Source organism: Cryptotermes secundus, unplaced genomic scaffold (assembly GCF_002891405.2).
Source record: "Cryptotermes secundus unplaced genomic scaffold, Csec_1.0 scaffold941, whole genome shotgun sequence".
Taxonomy (NCBI): Eukaryota; Metazoa; Arthropoda; class Insecta; order Blattodea; family Kalotermitidae; genus Cryptotermes; species Cryptotermes secundus.
This window is the reverse complement of record NW_019739977.1, coordinates 760,551-788,113: the sequence shown is the minus strand read 5'-3', so window position 1 is coordinate 788,113 and position 27,563 is coordinate 760,551. Positions and strand designations below refer to the sequence as shown.

The window sequence follows — 27,563 nt, the reverse complement described above, 5'->3', positions numbered from 1 at the left end:
ATTCTGAATCACGGGACTTTGTGACTGAGACCAGTTGTTTCTAACGGGACCAATTGAGTAGGATTCTTTCCCCTATTTGCACCTAATTATGGAGACGAACGCAGTTTCCGGAACAATGCGTGCGTCTAAGCTAAACAATCCACAGACTTTGGACTGTCAAAATTAATACAGCAATACCTCGCATAGTCCGGGTAATCGGTTCCGCCATATCCCGGACTCTTTGAAACCGGACCAATCGAGGAACTAAATACATACAAAGAATGATAATTGGTTCGGAAAAAATTCTCCGTTTTTCAATAAATAAAACGCGATTAATAAATTCGAACGTCTTTATTAGAAATAATTTAAAAAATTCATGTTTTCACAATTCATTTTTTATTCTCTAAAAGTTGCAATATTGATGTCTGCACATTTTTCTACTTTGGCCTTTTCTCTTCATACATTTCCTTGTAGCAACGAATTGCTTTGTTTATCATCCGGCGAATTGTAAGGCTACGTTCAATATTGGGATCAACTTCCATAATATGCTCTGACAAGGTTTCACCCATTCCAGTAATTTTTTATAGGTGTTCAGCTGTTAATTCTAGTGCAGGCACTTCAACACAGTCGTCGTTGTCTAACTTGTCCTCCCGTTCTTCATAAGCCCGTTGTTCATCTTTGTTAATAAGTGTTTCATTATCTAGTTCATTAGTGTTCGATTTGATGCACTCAATTACGTTGACGGAATCTAACTCATTGAAACCAAGTTGCTGTCCAGTTTCCACTATGTTATTAGTGACTTCAGCAAAATCAGTTTAAAAACCAATGAAAACATTTGTACATTGTGGTATGATATGTTTCCATACTGCCCTCATATTGCTTGCCGTTAATTCAAGCCATGCTTCACCTGTATTTTCGATAACGTTTCTTATGTTGTAGCTCTTCCAAAATTCCGTTAAAGCAGTGCTCTCCCACCTCCTCCAGCGATAGTTGTCAGAGCTCAAAAACGAATGACCCGAACATATACAACGGGAAACCCCAGAAAAAATTGAATATGTATCGTATCGCATAACTTTAAAACCACATAAAAATAAACCGCACAAAAAGAGACTTGACTTTACGAAAAAAAACGATCATTTGTGTATTAAAAATAATTTTGTGTACTAATTTTTTAGAATTTATTTTTATTTTGCTCCACTAAAATTTAGTTTGTTTTGAAATTTTTAAAACCGGACTGATCGAAGCCGGACTATGCGAGGTATTGCTATATTCTTAAAATGAATTGACCTCTGTCACATACATATAGAATTTTTGCGTAAGTTCAGTGCTGCCGAATGGTCCAGTGTTTACGGACGGTGAAATGGGAATGAGGCGTGCACCAGGCAACTGTAAGAACTGGCTGTTGTTAATTTCACATGAATAAATACGAAATTCGCCGGTCACGGTAGCCGAGCGGTCTAAGGCATGTCCTGTTTTCGCTCGCTTGGAAACCGGGATCGTGGGTTCGAATCCCACTCAGGGCATGGATGTTTAGTTTGTGTGTGTGTGTGCGTTTTTCTGTGTTTGTGTACAGATAGAGGCCTTGTGACGAGCTGATCACCTCCCCAAGGAGTCATACCGAATGTGTAAGATCTAGAAAAACCGAAGTGAGCGGAGAAGTTCATGGAGGTAGGCCTAGACCCACTGGGGCTGTAGTGCCAAGAAAAAAAAACATATGAAATTCGTTCATATACTTGCCGTAGTTCGTCGCTCGTAACGCAAACAGACGACAGAAACAATGTTCAACATACGCGCCACTGGAATCTGTTTAGTGCATTGTTTATGTAGAGCTGTATCGTTGACAGCATTGGCTAACTTACTGGCATATTGCCTTACTGTCTGATTGCGTAGATGACTGTCCGACTGTCCATCTGGCTAGCTGACAACCGAACTACCTGCTTCACTACCTAGTTGCTGGCTTATCTAATCGGCCGTTTGCTAAGAATCGCGTGTATTACGAAGTACTCGAAAGCTGTTACACTGTTCAAGAAATGTTATATTGTAGAACTGAAATCATCATAACGCAACGATGCACCATATCCTGGCTTACTTGATTGCAGTAAGCAAATGTGTGTTGTGCTTAATTATCATTCCATGGGGACCTATGGAAAGAGTGGAAGTATAGTTCCACGAATTCCTAACTTGGGCACGAGGTGGAGGCGAGGGGACAGCTTCAAGAGCCACATACTCCCTCTTTGCCAGGGGAAAGATCCAAGATATCCACAAAGAGGAGAATGAGTGGGCCCCAGAACCGGTATGGATGCTATGAAAAAAAGAAAAATTTCTCCATGCTGGGAATCAAATCCTCGGTCTTTCAAACACGTAGCCTATTCACTATACTATCTATTTTTATTTGTTTTAATTCGCTTACTGGGGGTTGGAGTCCAACTGGGCCCACTCGGCACGGCAGCCACTGATTGGCCTATTGTAGCCTGCCCCTAGAGATCATTATGATGGAGAATTTGGTGGAATGAAGATTGGCAGGGGAAACCGAAGTACTCGGAGAAAACCCGCCCCAGCGCCAGTTTGTCCACCACAAATCCCACTTGACCATTCCCGGGATCGAACACTGGCCGCCGCGTTGGGAAGCCAGCGACTAACCGCTTGAGCTATGGCGCGGCCTCACTATACTATCTATCTATGGCTATATAGCCCTTTTGTTGGGCCTTGGCCGCTTTTAAGTTTCATGATCTCTTACACAGTCGGTAGGACTCCTTGGACGGGGGATCGGCCCCTCACAAGGCCGCTACCTGCATACACAAGACAGCACAAAAATGTAAACGTACAGACATTCATGCCTAAAGTGGAATTCGAACCAACGATCCCAGTGTTTGGGTGGGCGAAGGCAGTCCATGTCTCAGAGGGCGTGGCCACTGTGATCTGCAGTCCACCACACCACACTACACTACACTACACTACACTAATCACCAAAAACACGCACCCAATTGCACTTTAATATTGCCTTTTTCTAGACGCCCTGGTTTACCAGTCACTTTTATCCATCAAGTATATTATTAATTTTTTGTTATCTCTAGGAGTGGCACATGTTGAACTTGTATAAAAATGACCTTGTCCTGTCGGAAACCTTGAAGACGTTACATGTGTAAGCGTTTCCAATTACTGTCTCTACATTTTACACAATATTAAATGCATTTACTTTTATTACTTCAAGAGTACATGACAAATTTTCCACCACAGATATTTTATAATATGTATATCCCCATAAATACTCCAACAGATGCGTACTTAATTAGGAACTATCATTTTTAAAAAACACCTAATTATTTCATGGTGACGAGATTTCAAATGAAATGTTATAAAACTCAATCCTGTTTGACAACTCCCAAATCAGTGTTATTGCCTAATTCTGTTAAAGAAACTGGCACAAAATTATTTACCGAAACGCGATAAAGAGAAAATTTTATATTTTTGATCGGTACCGCAAAGTTCATTTAAATATTTGGTAACACTGTCTTAAATAAGAAGTGAATTTATCATAAGTAATTTGTGTCTACAAATGTAATTGAAACATTTCCCGGTTTTATAATACGTATTTGAATTTTTCACACCTTTGTCTATGAAAGAGTATTTCTGAGTTTTGATGCTGTGTAGTCCAGAAGAAATTGGACAGAATTTCGAAGGAACGTGCTGTATTCATCTTCATATTCGAGGAGTCAGCCAGGCAAACAAAGGCAAGAAACAACTCCGAAATGTCGGTGAACTTCTACCGGACCACACGACAGCAATTCCCACAAGACAGTGCACATCCTAATTCTGCTTACGGAGGCGGAACGTACTTCAGTAGTGTGTGGAGAGTACCTCTGTCGGGTCTTGAATAAAATATAATATGGCTATCGTTGAATCCCAATGAAACTTACTTTTGTAAAATGAATAAATGCTTCATGGAAAGCGTGTTTCAGATAGCAAGCAAAGTACGACATATCCTTACCTCTCCACCGGATGACCCACTGGGTGTTCGTCGGAGATCATAGGGATTATTTGTAGTCCCGATTATTTTGTTGTAAGTTTCAATCATCATGCATAGCTCAGGAGTGCTTGTCACAAGAAGTGGTATGGCTCCGGAAGCCCTCATGAGCTTCACTGCCTCGGCGTCTTCCTGTGCCCTTCGCCCTTCGAATCGTAGTTGCCCAGCACTGTGCTTCAGACCTGAAAATTTATTTCCATTTCATCGAAACTGAAAATATAATTCAGTATTTCCAGGGGCTCTTGATTGGAGAAGGAGATTCGAAAACTTGGCCACTTCGATCCTCGGACCTTACTCCGCTCGACGTTTACCTATCGGACTAAGAAATCGGGTGACGTCATATGCGAAAATGTACGATATGGACAATTTCAAATGAAGAAACACGAGACACTATTAAATGTGTGAATCTAGATGTTCCTACCATTATGTATCCAGAATTAGAAAGCTGATCACAATGAAAAATGGGGCTTACAGTTAGCTTCACTAAGAACGTAGTTAAATTTTCAAAGTCAGTCTTTCGTTTCTTGTACACGTATCATTCGTGTTACAAAATCACTATGCTTGAAAACGGCACCGCAACTTTATCCACACATTTTACGTATATACAAATAATTAGCTTCATGCAAGGTTACTGGTAGCATGTTCTATGCTCCTTTAAAATCTATAATTTTTCAGTTGACGTGGCAGTAGGTTAAAGTGTCGGTCTTTTGTTTTAGTGTTGACGTGTGTATATATATATATATAGGGGCTCTACCACAACTGTGCCCTGATAGAAGTCACTTCCTTGCACACCCGCGTTTGGTCCCAGAATTCGATAGTTTGAAGTGTAACTAAAAAATTCAGCTTCTCAGAACATTATTAACATAAATTTATTTTAGACTGTTAGGCATATTGTGGCGTATAGACCCGCTGATAGGCAACGACCGAGAAAAAACGAGACAACAGCCGTTGTTAGGTAGCGTCCCACGCGCAACAATGGAAGTATTGTTGGAGGCGGTGTTTTCTATATGGTCCGCTCCAAGACTATATCACACGACTGATCGAGTTTGACTTTGACTAACAGAGCAAGAATTTTCAATAACATGCTTTATTTGCGACATGTACATTTGACGAAAGGCCAAGCATGTTCATAAGAGACAAATCTATATTCTCATCAGAAGTGTTACATAAGGACTATTACCGAGAGGATTAAGTTGAAAAAAATCTCTGGTCGTGGGTCTTAAGGGATTTCACCCCAAGACGAACTGATTAGAGGAACCGCCAGTCTTAAAATATCTTTGACTTTTACTTTGACGTTTGCTCTGTTTTTGACAGTCTAGTTAGTGCAGTGCAATGCAGTGCAGGGAAGTGAAGAGGTAGTGAGTTAGTCTGAGAACTGCAGTTAAGTTGTTGTGAACTATTGTTCTTAGAAGCTAGTGGCCGAGGCGCGGTGATAGTATGGGAACCCAGAGCAAAGGAAACGTCCGCTGTTGGAAGTCATTATCAAGAAACGACTGGTACAAACAAAGCAGACTGAAAAGACTTGCTGCGGGCTGTAGTAAATTGTAGAATGCATGAATTAATGATAGCGTTGTAGGTACTTGTAATTACGATCTGTAAGTGGTCAATAAATACAATTACAATCCAAATCCCATCTATAGTCATTCCGTATATTCGTGACAGTATGATAAACTACCACCAGTGAATTTGTATGGTTTGATTGTAGGCGTAATAATTACAGTATTTTTTTCCCCTTGGCACTACAGCCCCAGTGGGCCTAGGCCTACCTCCATGAACTTCTCCGTTCACTTCGGTTTTTCTAGATCTTACACATTCGGTAGGACTCCTTGGGCGGGTGATCAGCTCGTCGCAAGGCCTCTACCTGTAGACAAACACAGAAAAACGCACACGAACATCCATGCCCTGAGTGGGATTCGAACCCACGATCCCGGCTTCCGAGCGAGCGAAGACAGTGCATGCCTTAGACCGCTCGGCTACCGTGACCGGCAATTACAATATTTACCCAAGGAATTTTGTAAAATGATAATGTAAATTATTAAACTAGAAATTTTTGCCAAATATCGTGACCTATGGCGTTTGGCTGTTTCCCTCCGCGATGGATGAGACTCGCAAAATTAAAATGTACTTACCCAAAACAAAAATATTTTTGATTGAAACTACAGATTAACTATAAATTCCTATTCAATTTCAGTTTATTTACGTGCAAACTTAACAGCACAGAGGCCAATTACAAAGTTAGCACAAGTACATAGAAATACACAAAAATAATTATAATGAAAACACAAAATATGACAGTATATATAATGGAAATAAATTAATATTAATATTTTCAAGAGGAGACTTTTACTGTGGTCTCCTGTGTTGTGACCTTATGTAAACTTGTGAGTGGTTACCGAAGTTATGAAGGAACCTGCCACCTCCAGCTTGTACCCTGAACAAGTAGGCAGCAAGCTTCTCCGAAACGTCGGCAACCACCCACAAAACGATAAGACATCCAGGAAGCTGTTTCAAGCTGTAAAATTCTGATTTGTACTCATGAGGTGCTTATTTCTAACCTCAGCTAGGGAACCGGATATTCCTCGGCCCCTTCAGGCAAATGCAGGAATAATTCCTTAAATTAGGCCACTACAGCGTCCTTCCACATGTTTTACAATTCATTATCACCTTGCCATGCTACCCCAGGCCTATACGGCCGGAGCTACTGACAGCGGCATTAAATACAACCCAAATAAGATATGTATGCAGTGTCCAAACCAAAGATACCAATCGAAATGCGAATTCATTATTTGTCTTTATATTTTGTTGGACTTTTGAGTCAGTCTTACTAGCTTTCGAGAGTCCTGGTGGCTTTGAAAGTTATGGCTGTTTGCTATCAGTAAAGTTATCATTAATACATGTCACCCAACCACCTACGTGACTCTGACGGTGTTACTGATATACCGTGCATAGCGGACAGTCTCGTGAATGCTCAGATGTGGAGGAAAGTAACGTACAGATAAAGAGTCATAAGCTTATCATAAGACAGTCATGCTTGGGTTACTGAGCTGTGCAATGGTAGATAACGTACCTTTAACGGCAATGCTCTCCTTGACGCTGAGCGGAACGCCGAAGAAAGGCGTTTCTTTCGCCATTTGCTGCTCACTTTTTGCACCTGTCTGCACGACTCGATCGACATACCTAGCGTCAAGAATAGCGGCCTCAAACCGATTGTCCATCATGCAGTTCAGTAGGGGGTTGACATCCCGGATGCGAGAAATGAAGGCCTTGACGACTTCCTCACTCGTTACCTGAAATTTCATGAACGGTTATGAGAGCAACGTGTATGGGGTCAGTTATGTTTTAGTAAAATGAAATACGTAGTAACCAATCGAATTCTTCCTGTTGCGAAGTCGGATCTATGAACTCCGACTAATAAAGGACCGAAACAAGCAAACTAATACTTTCATATTCGATTTTGCCAAAATGGCTGCTTCTTCATCTGCACCACAAAACAAATTAACCCCTAAATAAATTGGTCGCATGTAGGATTTATATATTCACATTTTTCCCTTGGCACTACAGCCCCAGTGGGCCTAGGCCTACCTCCATGAACTCCTTTCACTTCAGTTTTTCTAGATCGTACACATTCGGTAGGACTCCTTGGGCGAGTGATCAGCTCGTCGCAAGGCCTCTACCTGTAGACAAACACAGAAAAACGCACACAAACATCCATGCCCTGAGTGGGATTCGAACCCACGATCTCAGCTTCCGAGCGAGCGAAGACAGTGCATGCCTTAGAATATATTCACATGACGTATTTAATTCCACAACACGCAGTCACATTTCAGACCAAAATACAAATTTGGTACATTTTTAAAGCTTTTTATATTTGTTTCAGGAACATGTTTTGTCGTAGTGGCACGTATTCTGGCAATTTATAACAACTAATTTAAGTTATTCACTTCTGCAGACCTGCTAAAAGTCTATTTAAGGCACTTCTAAGTAGTACAGGGTGATTCAGAAAGATGGACACAATTTCAATTGGCTATATTTCCTGAATTATATGTTGCATTTGAATTCTGTAAATTACGCTTGATTACACATACATGGAAGTTTATAGATGTTCAATGTGCCCCCCCCCCTCCTCCGGCTGCACGGATAACATCTAGACGGTAGCTGAATTCATCCTACACTCGATGACAAATATCTTGCGTCACTGAGTTCACCGCAGCTGTGATACAGTTTCTTAGGTCATTCAAATTTGTGGGAAGAGGTGGTACACGCCACACAGTTGTTTGCGATAGTCCAAGTTCTCTACTAGCACTACGGGTTGACTTCATTGGGCTGCGCTCAGAGTTCACTCGAATGCACTCCACGTTCTCCTCCGATACACGCGATCGGCCCGGGACGCAGTGATGGAGGGCACTAGCGGTAGTACTAGAAACTTTGTAACATCCTCTTTCAAATGTACCTCACAGAATTCAAATGCAACATACAGTTCAGGAAATATAGTCAATTGAAATTGTGTCCATCTTTCTGAATCACTCTGTATATACTCTGCAAGAAATATATCTCTTAATCCATGCTAAGCATTCTTATGTTATACTTAAAATTTTGTAGTGATTCTACATATTCATGGAGTATAGAAAAATCTAAGAGATCTACAGAAAATATGCTACAGAAATGCAAAAATATCTTTATTCCCGATGATGACAGGTTGCGTCTGTCTGTCTCATTCCGATAAATGTTTCTGCATTCAGGTAGCAAATGTAGACTTAATGCTTTTAGGCTTTCATTATGTTAATTCTATTCTTGAGTTCCGACACTGACTAGCTGTAGATGTTGTTGCCAATTTTCGGAAGTATTGCATTTCATTTCTTTTTACAGCCTGAATGAAACCCGTTCAGGCTAAAGACAATAGTGCGATAGAGCTGCCTCACTCCACAGAAATTTGAAAGTAATTGATTTCTTTTTATATGCGAAGTGTTTTGTACGAGATTAATAAAATATTGTTTTGCCTCTTCAGTTTTTTTTTACCATTATCAAAATAAAGTAAGATATTAGTATAGCTGATATGAAATACGAAAAAAGAAAATTAGATGCTGATAAAATATTTTATCTGTGTAATTATTAGAAAAGGGCCACATGAGCTAGATGATAACATTAAAGTAAATGATTACGGAAGAAGTGGTGTTAAATATGCATGCTGGATTCTGTTAGTAGAGTCTGGCCCAATAAGGCGGTAACATTTCGCTAGAAAATATGTCAGAATTTCTGCTATTCATACGTTCTTCATAGCATTTTGTTTGAGACAAGTTTAATGATCATTATATCAAGTCACATGACGATCTCAATGTACTATTCATCAAAGAAGTCATCCAAGAAAAAAGCATAAAACATCATGATAAACTAGGACACCATAGCAATACATTACTGCAGCCCCTACTGGAACAACAACAACGAAGTTTAAATAAATTATGGCCAGTAGATCTGCTTGATGGTTGAAGAGGATCTCTCATTGGAGGAGCCCTCATCACGATACAATAAGCACACGAGGACGGTGTTTAAATTATCAAATTAGCTTAAGAATGTATTTAATTCTGATTGCTAATAAATAAAAAAAAATATATCAAGTATTTGCAATAGAACTAATCTAGTATTATCAAATATGCACTTTTTCATCGAGAAAGCGAAGTAGTGAAGTCATGCATTTATATGAGTTTACATAATTTTCCCATTTTTAAAGCAACTCGAAGTTTATCGTCCGCAACCAATCTCGGATGCTGATAAAGAGTTCTAGACATTCGTTTTAACTTATCACATCCGTGACTTGAAATATGATGAAAATAGCGCATTACTCTGCTACTGGTACTCCAGAGCTCTAGCACTGGGCTAAAGTAAGGGTGAAGGTGTTCCTGTGATTTGTCAAGCACCAGACCACGGAAACTTACGAGAAGAGTAATGGTACAACTGAGTTATCCTTGGCACTCGATGGAGGTGAGTGGTCAGTTCCACGCTTCGGCTGCTTTACATCCGGGGAAAGAGTATTGGTGCCCGTCAGGTGAATTGTAGCGCTGATCTGGACACAGTGCTGGAGACAGGGAATAATTTATGTCCTTTCCGGGAATCAAATCCCAGTAGTCCAGTGTCAAGAAAACCTCCGTGTAACTCCCTGGCAATTGAGATAGGGAAAAGCGAAACATGTGCAAGCGCCTATTGCCTTGACGTCTGCTTCAATCTCTGAGCACCGTTCACACTGATCGATCTCTGCACCAATCATATTGCACCTATCATATTTGTCTGGGTAAATCACAGAGCCCCTAACAACACAGGTGACTTACGTGTGTTCCGTTCAGATGTTGTGGTGCTAGGAAATAATTACAAATATTTTACAAGTTACTGCTTATTTTTTGTTGGGAAGTTTTGATTTTGGTTTTATATCATATTCTTAAGCGTGTTATTTTATGCACAAATGTCACACGTACTACACGGCATGAAATGGGAAACGTATTGAATTCTGTAAAGTATGCTTAAATATATACTACTACTACTACTACTACTACTACTACTACTACTACTACTAACTATAAAATTTATTTCTCCAATTCTGAGTATAATTTTTACTAGATCAGATCGTCCATAAATTATGTTACTCATATACAAGCCCCAAGTTTCGCACCTTCTCCGGCTTCATATAACACAATTATTTCGTACACTACTTATTTGTATGTTTGTAGTTCATCTGCATACATTTCATATTCATAGCTTCAGTAGTTCAGTACATTTGTATAGGTACAAAAGCTAACTCTAGATTCTGAACGAGTGGGTTCACCAAGTGATGTAATTTTCATACAAAGTTTTTCACGAAAATCCACTAGCTGTTTCGAAGTTACTGGAAAGATAACTCAGATAAGACGATGCAGTAAGCTTATAGTTCTTTATAAATAAGAAAATTAAGCCGAGAACCACAATTATTTGTGGCATCATGTTGTATAAATCCCTATAGATAATATTTATTATATTTCTATTAACACCATATTATTTCCAGCAGGTAGAGTTTGCTGTATGGTACTCATATTCCGAAACATGTCCTAGACAGCAAAAGCGAGCTGTTTGAAATAGTGTTACCTTGACAGGAGTATAATAAGTATTATCTGTACCACAAATAGTGCCTTCGATTGCTGATTTCATCTCCCATTAGGAGAAGTGGTTCGGTACACAGAAATGGAAACTTGCGGGTCACATACCTGTCGGTTTCTAATCATGTGTGCAAGAGCTGTTGCGCTGTGCAACAGAAGTTTGTTTCGAATGGGAGGCAGCTTCTTGCTCCGTCTTATGTATCGCAGTGAGATGAAAGGCTTCATTACACATTTCAGTAGCCACATCGGAAACCACAGAAGCCACAGCACCACCCTCCAGGCCATTCTTTAAACAAAAATTGTAAATATCACTGTATTGAACAATTCTGTTATCACCAGAAATCACGAATAAATCAGAATTTAACTGATGACACAGCTCATATTATTTCTGCTTAGGTCTACGTGCTCATAAGCACTTATGCTTGTTCTATACCCAGCGCCACACAATTCCAGGACTTCAGTTAAGAAAAGTTCAAGGTTGGGTTAATTCTCGGGAATACTTGTTGTGAACCAGCTTTGTGTTAGAACTTGGTAATTTTTGCTGCTTCTTGATTATACTTATGCGAATTAATAATTGATTAAGATTACGGTATATCTATCTAACTTATGGAGCTGAGTCCCTTTTGAGAAGTCTCAAGGCCCTCAGCTACTCAAGAATTTCCTAGCAATTTATGGAGCCCGAAATTTTATTACATTTGCAAGAGAACTCCACTGGTTCATATCCTGAGCCTTATCAGTCCAATCCATACCATCCCATCACCTATTTCTAAGTATTCCTAGTAGTCTCTTTCCTTCTGGCTTTGCCACCAAAACCCTATATGAATTCCTCTTCTTAATATGCGTGCTACATGTCATACCCGTCTCATCCTCCTTGACTTGATAATTCTAGCTCTACTTGGCGAAGGGTTGCCTCTATCCTCTTAACACTTCATTTTTTTGGAAAGATTTTGGTACAAAATCTCATAATTCGGGTGGTTATGATTTTAATGATATTTAATATTTTTTATATATGTTGAATTTCTTTTTCGATAATCTCATTTCTTCGTGCTTACTGTTCAGTTATACGTGCCTTGAGATTGATGGCACTCATTTGATTGGACTTTACGAACTTTCCGATGCTTTTGTTATATACATTAAATCAGTTTGTGACACTCCCTGTACATGGGTCTTCCTCTCCCGTGTGTTCTCCTTTGAATCTTTTGCTTTCGGATATTTGTAAATCCCTTAAACGTCTAAGACTATCTGCTAAGTCTGTCACTTTTGGTGACATCGCTGGATTTTCTGTACAATGTTGCCCTGAGATCTCTGCACCTATTCTCGAACTCGTTTAATCAAAGATTGTCCCATAAGTGTTCTCCTACCCTGCAGAAGCAAGCGCTAATTGTTCCTGTTTCTGAAAGAGGCAATAGTGCGTCTGTTAGCAATTATTGGTCTATCTCTCTTCTTAATACTTTTTGAAATTATTTAAATTTTTAAGTTTTGAAGTCTTTACGGAGGTGAATGCCGTCTTCTGGGATGTGGCGCCGTGTAGATCTTGTGTCAACCTACGTTTCGGAGGAAAGTATTGCCTCCAAATTCAGGGTAGAAAATCCGAGAGCAAGGAACCAGCGGGAGCAGATGGCTGCAGTTCGTCTTGGCATGAAGCCTCTTGAGGCTCATGACCAGAGTTTTTTTTGCAACTAAACCTTTGTGGTCATAGTCATTTTGTAATATCTTCCCTGACTAGAGCAACGATAAGGGGTATACATACACAGACGCACAGGCTGATGGGAGGAATTTGTAGAGTACTCCGTTGAGATGGGCTCACTTGCTACGCCCAATTTCGTAAAAGTTGACTCTGATTTTCAAAATATGTTGGAGGGATACAGACACAGCAAGATAATCTCATAAGCCTAATTTTACTTTTTCAGAATGAGGAAAGTAGGCCAGTAAACACAACACTACCCTTTAGGCAAAGATAAATCTTCTACTGACATCCGAACATTGCAACGAAAAACATACTTGTAGAACGTGTTTTCAATTATTCTTGTAGTTAGAATACCGAAAGCTAGAAATGATTATATGGTGCTGTTTCTGTTATGGAAACTCATGTTAACACAAACTCTTGTGAGAACTAGCACGGTGTAATATACAACGGGCTTAATGAGATACCTCTCCCCAGGTACTGCCCATGTTAGTTTGAACAACTTCTACTAAACATTACAACGCTAAATATTCCCTACAATTTGTGTATGAGAGGGTAGGTTCCTACATGGCGAAATTTGAGAACAAGAAGTCTATACTAAGTACCACACTAGAAATTTCCAACAATGTCAAACCGATATTTATAAATTAATTTCCCTGAGCCTCTATGTTTGTTCATGTTACGTATCCAGGTAATGCGACAAGAAATTATGGGTTCCGGATGTACGAGTACATTGGACAACTAGTTTACTCTCACAATTACGATCACTCCCAAATAAAACCCTTTCAGATGAAGCGACCTGATTGGTCCGTTGTCTCTCACGTTTCGTCTTCAACGGTCTTCTTGCATCTCTCTTCCCGGTGGAGTGTCTCTGCCCTTGGTTCTTCACTTACCTCTCGTAGGATCTGAACTCCTCTGCTCTATTATCTTCTACCCTCTTAAGGAGCTTTTCCCGTACCGCTGAGAGAACACATTGTCGAAGGTTTCTGTTTTGCATGTTAGCTAGAATATTCGTTAGTTGGTCTATTCGTTGTCGTGGGAACTCAACAATTTTGTCTCTGTTATCTAGGAAGTTGTTTTGGTAGTTGTCTTTCCTTGTATTCATTGCCGCTGAAGTATGGGTTCCCATTGCAGCCGTTGCGCACGGAAGGACGTCATACACGGTGTGTCCGGGATCCGTTAGGACTCTTTTCTTTTCCCTGCCATGCCATCTGTTGGTGAGTTGTGGCGTTAAGATTCTTGAAGTTTCAGATGTGGCTATCTATAATTTCAAAGCGCAAGCATTGCTGAATCATATGTTCTGACCTTGAATGTAACAGTACTGTTCTGACGCTCGTCGGAAAATGGCGGTTGAACAGAGAGCCAACATTAAATTTTGTTTGAAGTTAGGCAAAACAGCGGGAGAAGCGTACGAAATAATGAAAAGTGTGTATGGTAGTGATTGTTTGAGTCGCTCGAATATTTTTCGGTGGTATGCTGTATTTCGTGACGGCAGGGATGACATTGAAGACGCCCCACGTGCATGAAAGCCGAGAACAAGTCGCACTGAAGAAAATATGAAAAAAGTGACCGAAATCCTTGCATCAGACAGATGTGTTTCTGCAAGACTCATCGAGGAGCTTTTGGGAATACCAAAAAGTACTGTGCATCAAATTTTGATCGATGATTTAGGCAAACGGAAGGTCTGTGCGCGGTTTGTACCGCACGAGCTGTCAGGCGATGAAAAACATGCCAGAGTAGAACACTGCAAACACATGTTACGGTCGGCCCAAAGTGATACAAAATTTAAAAATCGATTGTTACTGGTGACGAGACATGGTGCTTTCAATATGAGCCTCTCACAAAGCGACAGAGTGCAGCGTGGTTGAGCCCAAAGAAGCCGAAACCAAAGAAAGTGCGCATGCAAAAGAGTCGAGTAAAGACACTGCTAACCGTTTCCTTCGATTCCAAAGGAATCATTCAAAGGAATTTCTGCCAGAAGGTCAAACAGTGAATTCTGATTATTATCTCTGAGTTCTCGGTCGTTTGTGGGCGAGAACTCTTTGAATTCGACCTGAATATCGAGAGCAAGGTTCCTGGTCGCTCTTCCACGACAATATTTTGGCCAGAAAAGGGATCACAGTCCTTGATCATCCTCCGTATTCGCCAGATTTGACTCCAGCAGATTTCTAGTTGTCCTAAAAGTTAAGTTGGCGATGGAAGGAGACCGTCACGACACCATCCAGGACATCCAAAGGGAATCTACAGCAATTATAATGCGATTCAACAAAATGAGTACAGTGGCTATTTTCGAAAACTTTTCAATCTATTCCAGCTATGTATTGATTCAGAAGGAGACTATTTTAAGTAAAAAGGGTAAAATTTTGAAAATAATTCACGTCTTTTATTTTTAATGAACACAGTCCTAACAGAACCTGGACACACTGTGTATAGTCCGGCTTTATGCGGCAGGCCACAATAATTTGTATCACGTATGATGACACTTAAGTAAAATAAGCAGGTTAATTAAAAGCTCGATATTGTTGGCTCAAAACTAGGCCGTATCATAGTTCAGGCGGTTATTTGTGGGGTTCCCACCACTCTGGCCCGTGTTCGGGCCCAGTTCAGGTCATGTGGGTGTTTGTGGTGGACAAAGGGGCGCTGGGGAAGGCTTTTTCAGACTACTTCGGATTCCCCTTTCAATTCTCATTCCACAGACTGCTCCAGACTCATCATCTATCATCCGGGGCTGTACAATAGCCCAGTTAGTGGCCGATGTACCAACTGGACTCAGCCTCACCCCACCCGAAGAAGAAAAAAAAAACTAGTTCGAAACTAAATTCATTTCCTCCTGGAAGCAATTTTCTGCCAGTTTTCTTATCAAATTTCACTCTATTTATATTAGGAAAATAAACACAAATATATTCGAAATGCATCACTTCTAAATTTGTTTCATATATGATGATAACAGCATCATTAAGTTAATTGTCAGTGTGGGCAAGTGGGTGAACTTAACCTTTCATGAGACAGTTCTAATATTCGCCGTATGCTTCAATATTAAATACAGACATTTCACCAACAGAAGTTATTTTAAGGGATAAAGAATCTAAGAAGGAACAGTGAATGTTTCCGTACACCTCATTAGCTGGCTTATCTTCATAACGCTGAAGGTAATTTTAAATTCTCACATTCAGTATGCTGTTGGCAATTCACGTTTTGGATAGTTGCGATATACGGTAACAAGGAGGGCCAATTACATTTTAGTTATTGAGTTCAGCCACAATTTCTTTGTTACTTTGAACATGAATAGTAGGCTTATATTTTTGCTTGTAATAGTAGCTATTTTCCCCGCCATTTAGTAAATCTTCGATTCCAGATTTACCACTAAATTATGATGCTGGCTGATACTGATTTTATGCAAATATCAGACTACCATTTCTGTTTAAAACTGAAGAAGCATCTTTGTTTCCTGTATGTTACGTTCTTTCAAGAAATCTAGTGTTTCCAGTTTCTAAATAGTTACGCCGTCAAATATAATTGCTTAAAATGTGTACTCAAACACTCGAGCTTCATCCTGTATTTACTATATCGTAAGGCTAGCTGTATCCACAATTGCTTGCAAACGAGATTGCCCAAATTGCATCTTTTATTCAATTTAAAGTAACGTAAACACATGATTAAATTCACCATTAGACTACTTATTTAATTTTATCATTTTAAAGACATAATTACATTCTTCATTAATATATTTATTTAATTTTAAATATTATAAATACACATTTAAAGACATAATTTTCAGTTCATTTATTTCTAAATATTTTAAATGCACCCCAAGACACATCAGTAGAAAAGTTATTAAAGGAATTATTGACTTTGTTTATTTAAGTTTAAGTATTTTACATATATAATTTTGAAATATAGATTAGACAAAGTCTTAAGTCGTAAACGATATGAATTTAACCCTGATGATACGTACGAAACGGCAAGATTTATTTGAATAAAATTTCAAAAAGCTCTATTTGACGGTCTAATTAATTATAAACTGAAAACAAACAATGGATACAAGAAACAGTGTCGAGGGTTTACCTTATATTATGTGTCAGTATCCACACGATATTCACTCCGAAAGGCAGTACTGCAGGTGAACTTAGCTATGTACTTTGGTCGCACGAACGGAGCTCCTACAGTTTCACAGCACCATGGCACCTGTCGGCTGGGACTAAGCTCCCAGTGGAGTGAGTAAGTGGAAGAAGGTCACCCACCACATGGCTGACAATTCACGTAATGGCAGTAAGTTTCCAGTTCTATAAACCGGTATCTATTATACAGTAAACACCAGTTCTTTTGTGTCTGAAAGTAACTGAAGTTGATTCTAAGAGCAGGTGAAGCTCACAGACTCCCCAACAAGCGGACGATTTTTTCAGACCAAACCATTCCACATGACTTACGGCATGCGCAAAGAAATACTTTTATGAGACATCCAGAACGAGACCGTCTTAGAGAAGAGTTTCAGTAAATCAGCGAGCGAGGACCTCGTGTCTAACAGTACCAAAATAAAGGCACATTTTGATAGTTTAACTACTTTTCAAAGCTTCTCAGCCAAATTTATTACACACACCACCTCAAATATCGTCCATTCGATTAGCCGTGAATGGTAAACTAGCTGAATGTTGGAAGTTGAAGGCAAAACAGGCGTGAGTGTGACGTAAGTAAGAATTACAGAATTAATTGCGTGTCATTTCTCCTTTCCGCCTTAGAGCTCGGGCTGGGTCTGGCTTCGGCCACCGCTAGGCACAGGCATTTGTTTCATATCCCCTCGCATCTTACGCAGTCGCGTACTGGAATAGTGCCTTACTATGACTTCCTCCTTTCACCACTGACTCTGTCCATCTCGTTCTGCAATTGAAACTGAGGCGTTATAAAATCTAAGTATTCATCCAGTATGATCGAAGCTGCGTGCGCACAGGTTTATTCAAATGTTATCTCAGTCAGGTCTCGATTCGCCCTGTAACATCTTCTAAAGTAAAGGTAAAATTATCCCTGGGCCTGCCTATGTATGTACCGCGCCATGAAGATGTTTGTGACAGTAGAGTTATGGCTCCATAATTCTCATCCTCGGCGTTAGATGGAGGTGAGGTTCACGCTCCTGACGCTTCACTTCGATACCCATTTTATAGGAGGCTGGAAAAACTCTCATCCCAGCCGAGACTCGAAATCCGATTCTTAGGCTCTTCACGGCTGAATGACATGCAAGGTCGTTATGAACGCTAAATGCAAGCGTGGGCGAAGCTTGCGTCTTTTTTTTTTTTTCTTAAATTNGGGGGGGGGGAGTCCTACTGGGTCCACTCGGCAAGGGGGCCACTGATTGGTCTATTGTAGCCTGCCCCGGGTGATTATGATGATGGAGAATTTCGTGGAATGAAGATTGGTAAGGGAAACCGAAGTACTCGGAGAAAACCCGCTCCAGAGCCACTTTGTCCACAAATCCCACTTGACCAGACCGGGGATCGAACCCGGGCCGCCGCGGTTTGAAGCCAGGGACTAACAGCTTGAGCTATGGCGCCGCCAAGGGTGCGTCTTAGTCCCGACTGTCTTCTTGACGGAGTTATTGAAACCATCGTCAGGATAAAAGAAATTCAAACCGGATAAATCCCTGTTACAAGCAAGATGCCTTGCCGTTGTACTACTCAGTTCTGGAACAGACAGTGAGCTCTTTTATTTTTTTTAGTTTCTTGGGGTGGGGTGGGACTGAGTCCACTTGGTAGGTCGGCCACTAAATTGGCCCATTGTATCAACACCGGATGATGGATGATGAATGATGATGATGATGATGATGATGATGATGATGATGAATATGGAGCAGTCGATGGAATGAGAATTAGCAGGGGAAACCGAAGTCCTCGGACAAAATCTCCAGTACCACTTAATCACCACAAATCCCACACGACCTGACCTGGCCTCCAACACGGGCCACCGCTGTGGGAAGCCGGCAAATAACCGCCTGAGCTGTGGCACGGCTTTCTTTGGTTGTCACGAGTACTTCACAGGATGACATTTCTAAAAATCTTAGGTCTATACGACAAAAACAATGTTAGACTGAATGTAAATTGGACGTGGAAGTTGGAGCCTACGTTAGAACAATAACATGAACTGCGCAAAACACCCTAATGATGCCCAATGTTTCGCAATTCGAATCGACCACCGCCCACATAACTGCTTCGACTATGATGAAACTCAGGTGGACCTACAGAAGGTGTTGTGACACCATTTCGATTTACATTTAGTTTCATCCGCTTTAAGCACTAATTTATTTAGGGGCCTTAATGAATTCACACTTTTGTCTTCTGAGATCTTACAGATTTTGTTGGAATCTGATAGCAACATGCCCACTCTACAAGTGTTACCATGCAAGTTTCTCTTTTTTGTATTTTCTGTGTGACTCATAGTCTAGCAGGTCTACATAAGGGAATAAATTAGGTATAAAAAAGAAAGTAAATCTATCCCTGTAACAGGCCATGAAGGCCCATAGCATTGTGAGACATTATCTAGACAATCGGCTCACAGCCGGCCGCCCTTTTCCACACAGGAAGATTCCTGGTACTCATTTCTGTTAGAGGTTGAGTCGACCCCAGGGCCATAGTGCGGCTGAAAGGATTAGGTAAATTGAAAAAAAAAAAATCCACTTCATCGGGACTCGAACTAGCGGCATTCGCCTTGTAGCATAGTGGCTCAGCCAAATACGCTACCGCGTGTTCCATAGGGAACAAATTAGGTATAAATTAATTGTGGGTCCGTAAGTATTTATCTGACAAAAAAATGTCTTTGATAAACATTGTATACAGGTATACCCATTTATACATTGCTTACTTTAAGTGTAAGTATATTTCATTTGCTTACTCTACATTAGTTTATAATTAGGTCATTTGATACGAATCTAACTCATTAATGAGCAAATAATGTTTAACTTGCTGAGTCTTCTCACCCAGACTAAGACTGCTGGAAGACGGAAAGGAGGAGTGACAAGAACTGAAAGTCAGCAGCTGGAGGCAAAATACAGAATAATGTGCGTCTGTCATAGAGGAGGCCAAGGTTCTAAGAGGATTTCAGAGTCAAGACGCAAGAAAATAAATATTGCATCTTCCGAAAAGCTTACAGGAAAAGACAATCTGGGAGACCTAGACGTAGATTGGAGGATCATATGGAAATGTGAAATGGATTGTGAAATTGTTATTTGGATGTATCTAGTTAAGGACAGAGACAGGGGCACGCGGTAACGGAATTTGTTGAGGTACTATGCTACAAGCCGGAAGGTCGCGGGTTCGATTTCCGATGACACCATTGATTTTTTTTTCAATTTACCTAGTCCTTTCAGCCGCACTGTGGCCCTGGGGTCGACTCAGCCTCTAAAAGAAATGAGTACCAGGAACCTTCCTGGGGGAGGGGGTAAAAGGAGACGCTTAAAGCTGACAACCTCACCGCCAACTGTGAGCCGATTGTCTAGAAAAAATGTGGGAGCCTCGACGTCTCACAACCCTGTGGGCCTTCTTAGAAGAAACTAGAAACATCTTACTGATTCAAAAATTTCATTGTTTCACCTTCCAAATTGCTGGATTTATGGGTCTCTGCTATGGTCTTAGCATGGGAACGTTTAACCTATTCCGCCACTAATTCTATTCTTCCATTCAGGACGGGAAAGGACGATACATATCAAGGTATCCAGTTCCTAGCCTGGACAGAACTAATGATTCATGTCAGCCCCTCAGATCTGTTCAATTAGCTCCATGGAACAATCGTTTCTTGAAAGGTAATAGTTTCGCAGATAGTCAAGAAATTTCCCGCCTTTTAAGGAACCCGGAAATTCATTACTTTGTCCAAAAGAGTCTCTCAATTCCGAGACCTTTTGTAACATTTCGTAATGTGCTGCTCTTTTTGCGGTGAGCAGTGGTTAGCTCGCCAGCCCAACCCACAAGCTGGAGGACCAGCTTTGTTGCCTGTCTGTGGCTGCTTCCTCAGTTTATTCGCAGTTACTCTCCATTCTTTATCCACAAGTTTTCTTATAAAATGAGCGTGAACATTTCCTCATTTCATTTTCTTGAAACCGTGGATCCGGTTACACCATGGGTACCTACCTCCAAATCTTCTTCACCATCTCCCTCACCCTCACCCTCACCATCACCCGTCACCCGTCAGTATCGTCATCCACGTGGTTTAGGCCTCTTAGACTCCTTTCGTCAACCGGGAAAACAAATAATGTAAGGTAAAGCTCTCCATGTACTGTCTTCGCTCGCTTGGAAACCGGGATCGTGGGTTCGAATCCCACTCAGGGCATGGATATTTAGTTTGTGTGTGTGTGCGTTTTTCTGTGTTTGTTTAGAGGTAGAGGCCTTGCGACGAGCTGATCACCCGCCCAAGGAGTCCTACCGTATGTGTAACATCTAGAAAAACCGAAGTGAACGGAGAAGTTCATGGAGGTAGGCCTAGGCCCACTGGGGCTGTAGTGCCAAGGAAAATAAAAGCTCTTCCTGTAACAGGCCGTGAAGGCCCATAGGGTTGTGAGAAGTCAAGGCTCCCACATTTTCTAGACAATCGGCTCACAGATGGTCAGTAAGTTTGTCAGCCTTGACGGCCGGCTGCCCTTTACCCCCAGGAAGATTCCTGGTACTCATTTCTGTTAGAGGTTGAGTCGACCTCAGGACCATAATGCGGCTGGAAGGACTAGGTAAATTGCAAAAGTTCAGTGACCCCATCGGGAATCAAATTCGCGACCTTCCAGCTTGTAGCATAGTGCCTCAATTAACTACGCTACCGCGTGTCCCCTGACTAGTAAGTTAGACATTTTCTGGCTTTTAACTGTTTGACTCTGTTCTTCTGCTCTCTCCTCTCTGATCAACTGAATAACATCTACTGAGTTGTAACATTGTGTACTGCGTTGAAAGTCAACCTACTTTTCGGAGGAAAATGTCTCCTCCATCTTCAGGGTCTATGAATAAGCCAAGCATGAAACCCCCATGAAGCAGATAATTTTTAATTGCTCACTGTATTTATTTGTGATTTACTTAACGATGTTTTCTTTAACTCGGTTTATGTAACGTGGAATCTTAGGGTGATTAATGAGTGGTCATTCGGATTACGGTATTCTGGGATGGAACGCCATTTTGTATGGCAGATAGCTACTAACCTTTCTAAGAAACCGTCTGAATTCATTCTGGCGGCAGGTACGTTGGTACCTATCTACCAAACTGTACGGTCTGACATTGCAGAATACCCTAACCGGAATATTCCTACTTATCTCGATCTCACATAATCAGTAGGCCTAACGAATTTGAAAGTGTGTGAATGGAAGGGGTTTTGGCCAAATTTGCGGTACTCTGTGGGCACTTTCCTGGAGGGTCTGAGGGAAGTCACGAAATATCTCGATCAGAATATCCAGTCTACCCTGAACTAGGGACTTCCCCGATACGAAATAGCAGTACTAACCCCTCTACCTCGAAATTCGGTTTTCTGAGTTGGAATTTATACAAAATGTCACCTTACAGATTTTGTTTCTCTTTGTCTGGTGCTCTAACGCCGTGCTGGTAGCGGATCTTGTTGAGGCAGTCATCTACTGTTAAGGGGCTCACGATATTCGTATCTAGTTCCATTATACAACTCTTTTATTAACCGTCAAAACACAACAGATAGAAAGAATCAGGGCTTCGCTACATGTTTCAGCCACTAACGGCCATCATCAGGCAAACACATATCAACAAACATACACCACTGAACTGCTGTACAATAGATTGGATACAATGTTAAAATACTTTGTGTAAAAATACACTAAGTCAGATTACATAAAAGAACTGAAAGTTATTGTATAAAACAAGATAAAACGTAATAAATGTTATACAACATCGAATCGGTCGCTGATTTTTTTAAGTAAAAAATCATATTACATATTAACGGGCTCTGAGTTTTGCTCATGTGTCAGTTGTTCTACAATAAGCAGTATCGCAGTTTACAAAATTAATGAAGATATTGTATTGTACTTACAGCAACAGGAGAAACATTCCGGAGAAAACTTCATGTGAGGCTATTAAGAACTAACTAACCAATTAATTAATTAATTGGCGCTATGATAGCAGCATAATGAGTTGCTGAACAATTTGTACTCTTTGCCAAGTAAATTTGGAATGATAAAGTCGAAAAGGATTAGATAGGCAGGACAGGTAGTACGCATAGGGCGAAGAGGATTGCGTATAGGATTTCTGTGAGAAGGCCAGAAGGAAAAAGACCACTAGGAAGTCCTAGACTAGGCAGGTGGACAATATTAGAATTATGTAAGATTTGAGGTTTTCATGGCGGTGACTATGAAGAAAGCCGTCTTCTGGGATATGGCGCCGTGTAGAAATCGTGTTAATCGACGTTTCGGAAGAAAGTATTGCCTCCATCTTCAGGGTAGAAAACAAGAAGAAATCCGAGGGCACATGCTCAAGCTGGTTCGCTTACGGATTTCTTCTTGTCTTCTACCCTGAAGATGGAGGCCATACGTTCTTCCGAAACGTCGGTTAACACAATTTCTACACGGCGCCACATCCCAGAAGACGGCTTTCTTAATATTAAAATTGTTTTTAGAGAGATAGGATGAGGTAGTATAGACTAGTTGAATCTGGCACGGGATAGGTGCAAGTGGAGGGTTCTTGTGAATAAGGTAATAAATATTTGGGTCTCATGATATTTTGGGAAATTCTCGAGTAGCTGAGCGACTGGCAGTTTCTCAAGAAGGACTCAGCTCCATGGAATTAGTTCAGTTAGCTGTGGTAGCAGAAACCATCAGTATGTAGGCCGCCATTTGACACAACGTGGAGCTCCTGCTATACACTTACCATCCTGACAGCCAGTCTCCCCAAGATCCATCTTAATGTTATCTCGCCAGTATCTCCTCCGCGATCCAAATGAAGATATGCTAGAATAGGAAATCCGTATATATCCCTAGTCTTACAGACGTAGCTGGGATTTCACCAGCGATACGAGATAACATATATAAACGGCAAGAGTTCATGTTTCCGGAATGTCCCACATCTTTAAATTACTTCGTCCATCTTGGGTCCAAATATTTGCCTAGCAATTACGTACACAATTTATATCGTACGCTCAAAGTAAGAGACCGCGTTTCATTTCCATGAAACAAGTGGTAAAATATTAATTATCCTGAACTTCTGAGTTTTTGAAATAGACGGGATGGTAATTTTTTAAATTTAATAATAACAAGTTTCACAGACACTGTTGTTCTTACAGTTCTTCACGAACCTTCCTTATATTCCTTAGTTCCTTACTCGGATACTTATATTTCGGAACATTCACAAATTACGTGTTATGTATGCAGTTATAAATTGTTACAACGTGGTGATTTGAGAACAGTCTGCGTTACGGAGGTTTTGTACTATGTTTGTTGAAGCAGGCCTAAAGATATGTGATGCAATCCAACTTTCCCCGTGCTAACATTTAAATTCATATGCTGCAAATTTCGGTTTAAAAACTTTGTGAAATTCCCTAAATGAGGTAATACTAGTACGGGAACTGTGTAGGCATGACGAATGCAGGAACGATTTTACTTTGTGTATAAATTCGTAAGTCTGTTTTAGCACCGGAAATTTATGTAACGTATGCTGCCATCTAGTATGAAATATAGAAAGAAATTCATGCTGGCCTCGCAAGTGTAATACCGTACAAATCGATAGTGTTGAACTGAACTGCCATCTGGCAGCAGTTTCAGTCATCACTCCGTTTTATTTCAAGTATTTACCTAGAGATGGCGCAGAAGTTGCAATTTCTCTTCCGCTCATGTAAAATTTACGCGTCGTAGTTTTAGCAAAAGAAGATATGAGAACAATTTGCCCCTGGCGTTGTTAATGGACTCATGAATACTTACGGAAGAGTTAATTGAACGCAGTCTGTCAGTTTTAATGCTGTCAGTGCCATCTTGATTTGGAGGATGCTATGATCAAAAATACGACGTGAGAAGCTTTTGTGCATTTCAGTTCTATTTCTGTTGTCGGTCCAGTTCTGTTTGGCACTGAGGAGATGTAAATGGAAAATGCAATACTCGGATTGCATGTTACATGCAGTCGATCCTTTTTGAAGCACGAAGAAAAAGCCATGGGAAATTTTATTTATCTTAGCAATTTAACATACTTCTTCATGGCGTAGTTCAGGATGCAGAAACAATGGACTTTGTGGTAAGAAGAGGAGATCTGAATAAACAGTCCAGGAAATGTACCTCTTTGTGTCTGTTACAATTGGATTTATGACTCGTTTTACTCTTCATAATTCCTCAAAAGTTTGCCTGTTACGTATGGGCGGGGGTGTAATTAACTTATTCTTGTATTACTAAATACATGTATATATGACAGGGCGCTGAATACAATATCTGGAAATAAGGGGCGAAAGTGGGTGGAGAAAACTGTATAGTTAGTAGCTTCATTATTTGTACTCTTAGGTCATCATATGACGGAGGATGGTGTGAGCTGAGCATGTAGCATACATGGAGAAATGAGACCTGGGCGTAGATTTGGCCCTAATAATAATATGCATCATACAATGGAGGGCAGGGGAAAAGATTGAATAATTTTGCTCAGGATAAGAATCAATGGCGGTTTGACACAAATACTGAGGTGACACTTCGGATTCCATAAAATGCACATTTTCTTCTCAACAACAGTGTTTTGTGTATGTTGATTCTGTGCATGTTGTCCCACATGAGATGGTCTTGAATGACGTGTAGTCAAACGTTTTGAAGCAGATGATCGTTGTCTATTTCAAACTACTATCCTGGGATTTGCAGTGAGGTGCTGGGGGGAAAACCACGAAAACTTATCAGGAGAGTCTGTGTTGGGGACAAAAATTGGAGATGGTATGATCGGAATGTGATATAGAATTGAATTTGGATTGAAACTACTTTTCATGTGTTTGGAGTTAACACAGAAGGGTTTTACAGAACAGAGTTGGTTTGAAGTTCTATTTAAAATATAGGCCTGAGTCTAAATAGTGCCTTATCGTAAAGTACGAATATGTACCATTCAAGTCGACTAATTCAACAGGAAAGCCCTTGCGTTTTCGGCGTTAAAAATCTAATTAACCCACCACACAGATTGATTTTGTGGCGCAGAAGTAATTTATAAAGGAGACTGTATATTAATATATTTGAAAACCATTTTTTCCCTTGCCACTACAGCCCCAGTGGGCCTAGGCCTACATCCATGAACTTCTCCGTTCACTTCGGTTTTTCTAGATCTTACACATTCGGTAGGACTCCTTGGGCGGGTGATCAGCTCGTCGCAAGGCCTCTACCTGTACACAAACACAGAAAAACGCACACACACAAACTAAACATCCATGCCCTGAGTGGGATTCGAACCCACGATCCCGGTTTCCAAGCGAGCGAAGGCAGTACATGCCTTAGACCGCTCGGCTACCGTGACCGGCTTGAAAACCATTACACTAACATATTAATTTGACCCAAATTTCCTGTATTTGATTGATATCGGCACCCATGCAACAGACGATTGCAGTGTAAATTAAAGAAACACATTACTTTATTTATGGTATAAACTACTCAATAAAAAGGAATGGGTCAAATATTTGTATAATTAAGTTAATTACCGGGCTTTGTCCCGGTCTTCTGCGGTTGTGTTTAAGAAGGCTGCGTGTGGTCTGCAGACTAACAGTGGCCCTCATTGGCTCCATCCCTTTGGTACGTTTAACTTCAGGGGTATACAAAGCAGGGGGATTCCCCTCCGACTTTCAGTTCGCGATCAAGAGAGGGTGGGTAGGTCTGTAATTAAATGAGACTCATAGTAGATTAAGTTTTCCAGTTTCCTCCACCGTGTTTTTGATACAGAGCGATTTTCTTGCACAGCACAGTAGGGTCAAAATCCAAGATATTAAGAAGGACAGTAAAAGGTAAAATTAAAGCTCTCCCTGTGTTTAACTTAATAAGCACTATGCCATGAATGTGTATGGGGGAGTGGATGTACAGATCCATATGACTTCGGCACTAGCTGGAGGTGCGTGGGCGGCTTCACGCTCCTGCCTGCCAGGAAAAGATCCCCTGGTACTCATTGGATAGGAGGCTGGTTTGGCCTCAGAGCCGGTCTGGACAACTTGGAGATGAGAAAATTATCTGTAAACGATAGTAAATCTGACTGTTCGACGAAAACAGATAATTCTTTGGTAAAATAACTAACCACTTTCGTTCCAAAGAAAACCTTTCATTCAGTTATGTTTAATTTGTTACAGAAGCAATTCTGATTGGATAACATCATGACACTTTTATTGCCTTCTTCAGACGCGATTTTGACTTATTCAGACTGCAATTTTAGGAAACGTCTCCTTAAAAAACAATTTAAAGAAGGTAATTCTGTAACTATCGCAGAAATGTGACTTTTTCCGTTCATGCCGTAGTTTGTTCACCACTGAAGTAATTTATGTTGTTATATCTCGCTCTCTGTCTAAACATCGGAGTTAGAGAAGAGGGCAACAGAGGGAATGGATTGGTGAAAGAGATCAAGTTGATATTGCCATGGCAACAGGCGGAGTGTGTTTGGGTGTAAGGGACATTTTACTGCGCATGTGCAGTCATTGGAGGGGAGGTTTCGGTGGGATGAGAGAGAATTCGTCTGTTATGAATGCAACCCAGCATACTGGCGTGTCAAGTGGGTTGCATGATATACTGGCTCTCGTCGGGATTAAATTGAGATTCGTGAAGAAGTCGACACCATATTATATTCACAAATGCCACCGA

At 40.7% G+C, this 27,563-nt stretch overlaps 1 protein-coding gene and 1 long non-coding RNA gene across 2 annotated transcripts in view; one reads left to right on the top strand and one right to left on the bottom strand.

Moving 5' to 3' along the window:
- The window catches only part of LOC111872255 (fatty-acid amide hydrolase 2), a 31,261-nt gene extending 14,069 nt beyond the window's left edge, over window positions 1–17,192 (bottom strand). The window contains exons 1-4 of the mRNA XM_023865966.2: window positions 16,871–17,192; window positions 11,230–11,407; window positions 7,071–7,290; window positions 3,968–4,185 (exon numbers count right to left, since the gene is read on the bottom strand). Of these exons, the coding sequence (XP_023721734.1) occupies window positions 3,968–4,185; window positions 7,071–7,290; window positions 11,230–11,406 (615 nt within the window). The 5' untranslated portion in view covers window position 11,407; window positions 16,871–17,192. The remainder of the gene's footprint in view (window positions 1–3,967; window positions 4,186–7,070; window positions 7,291–11,229; window positions 11,408–16,870) is intronic.
- Window positions 1–27,563, top strand: part of LOC117282938 — a 71,109-nt gene that overhangs the window by 21,595 nt on the left and 21,951 nt on the right. The window lies entirely within an intron of this gene.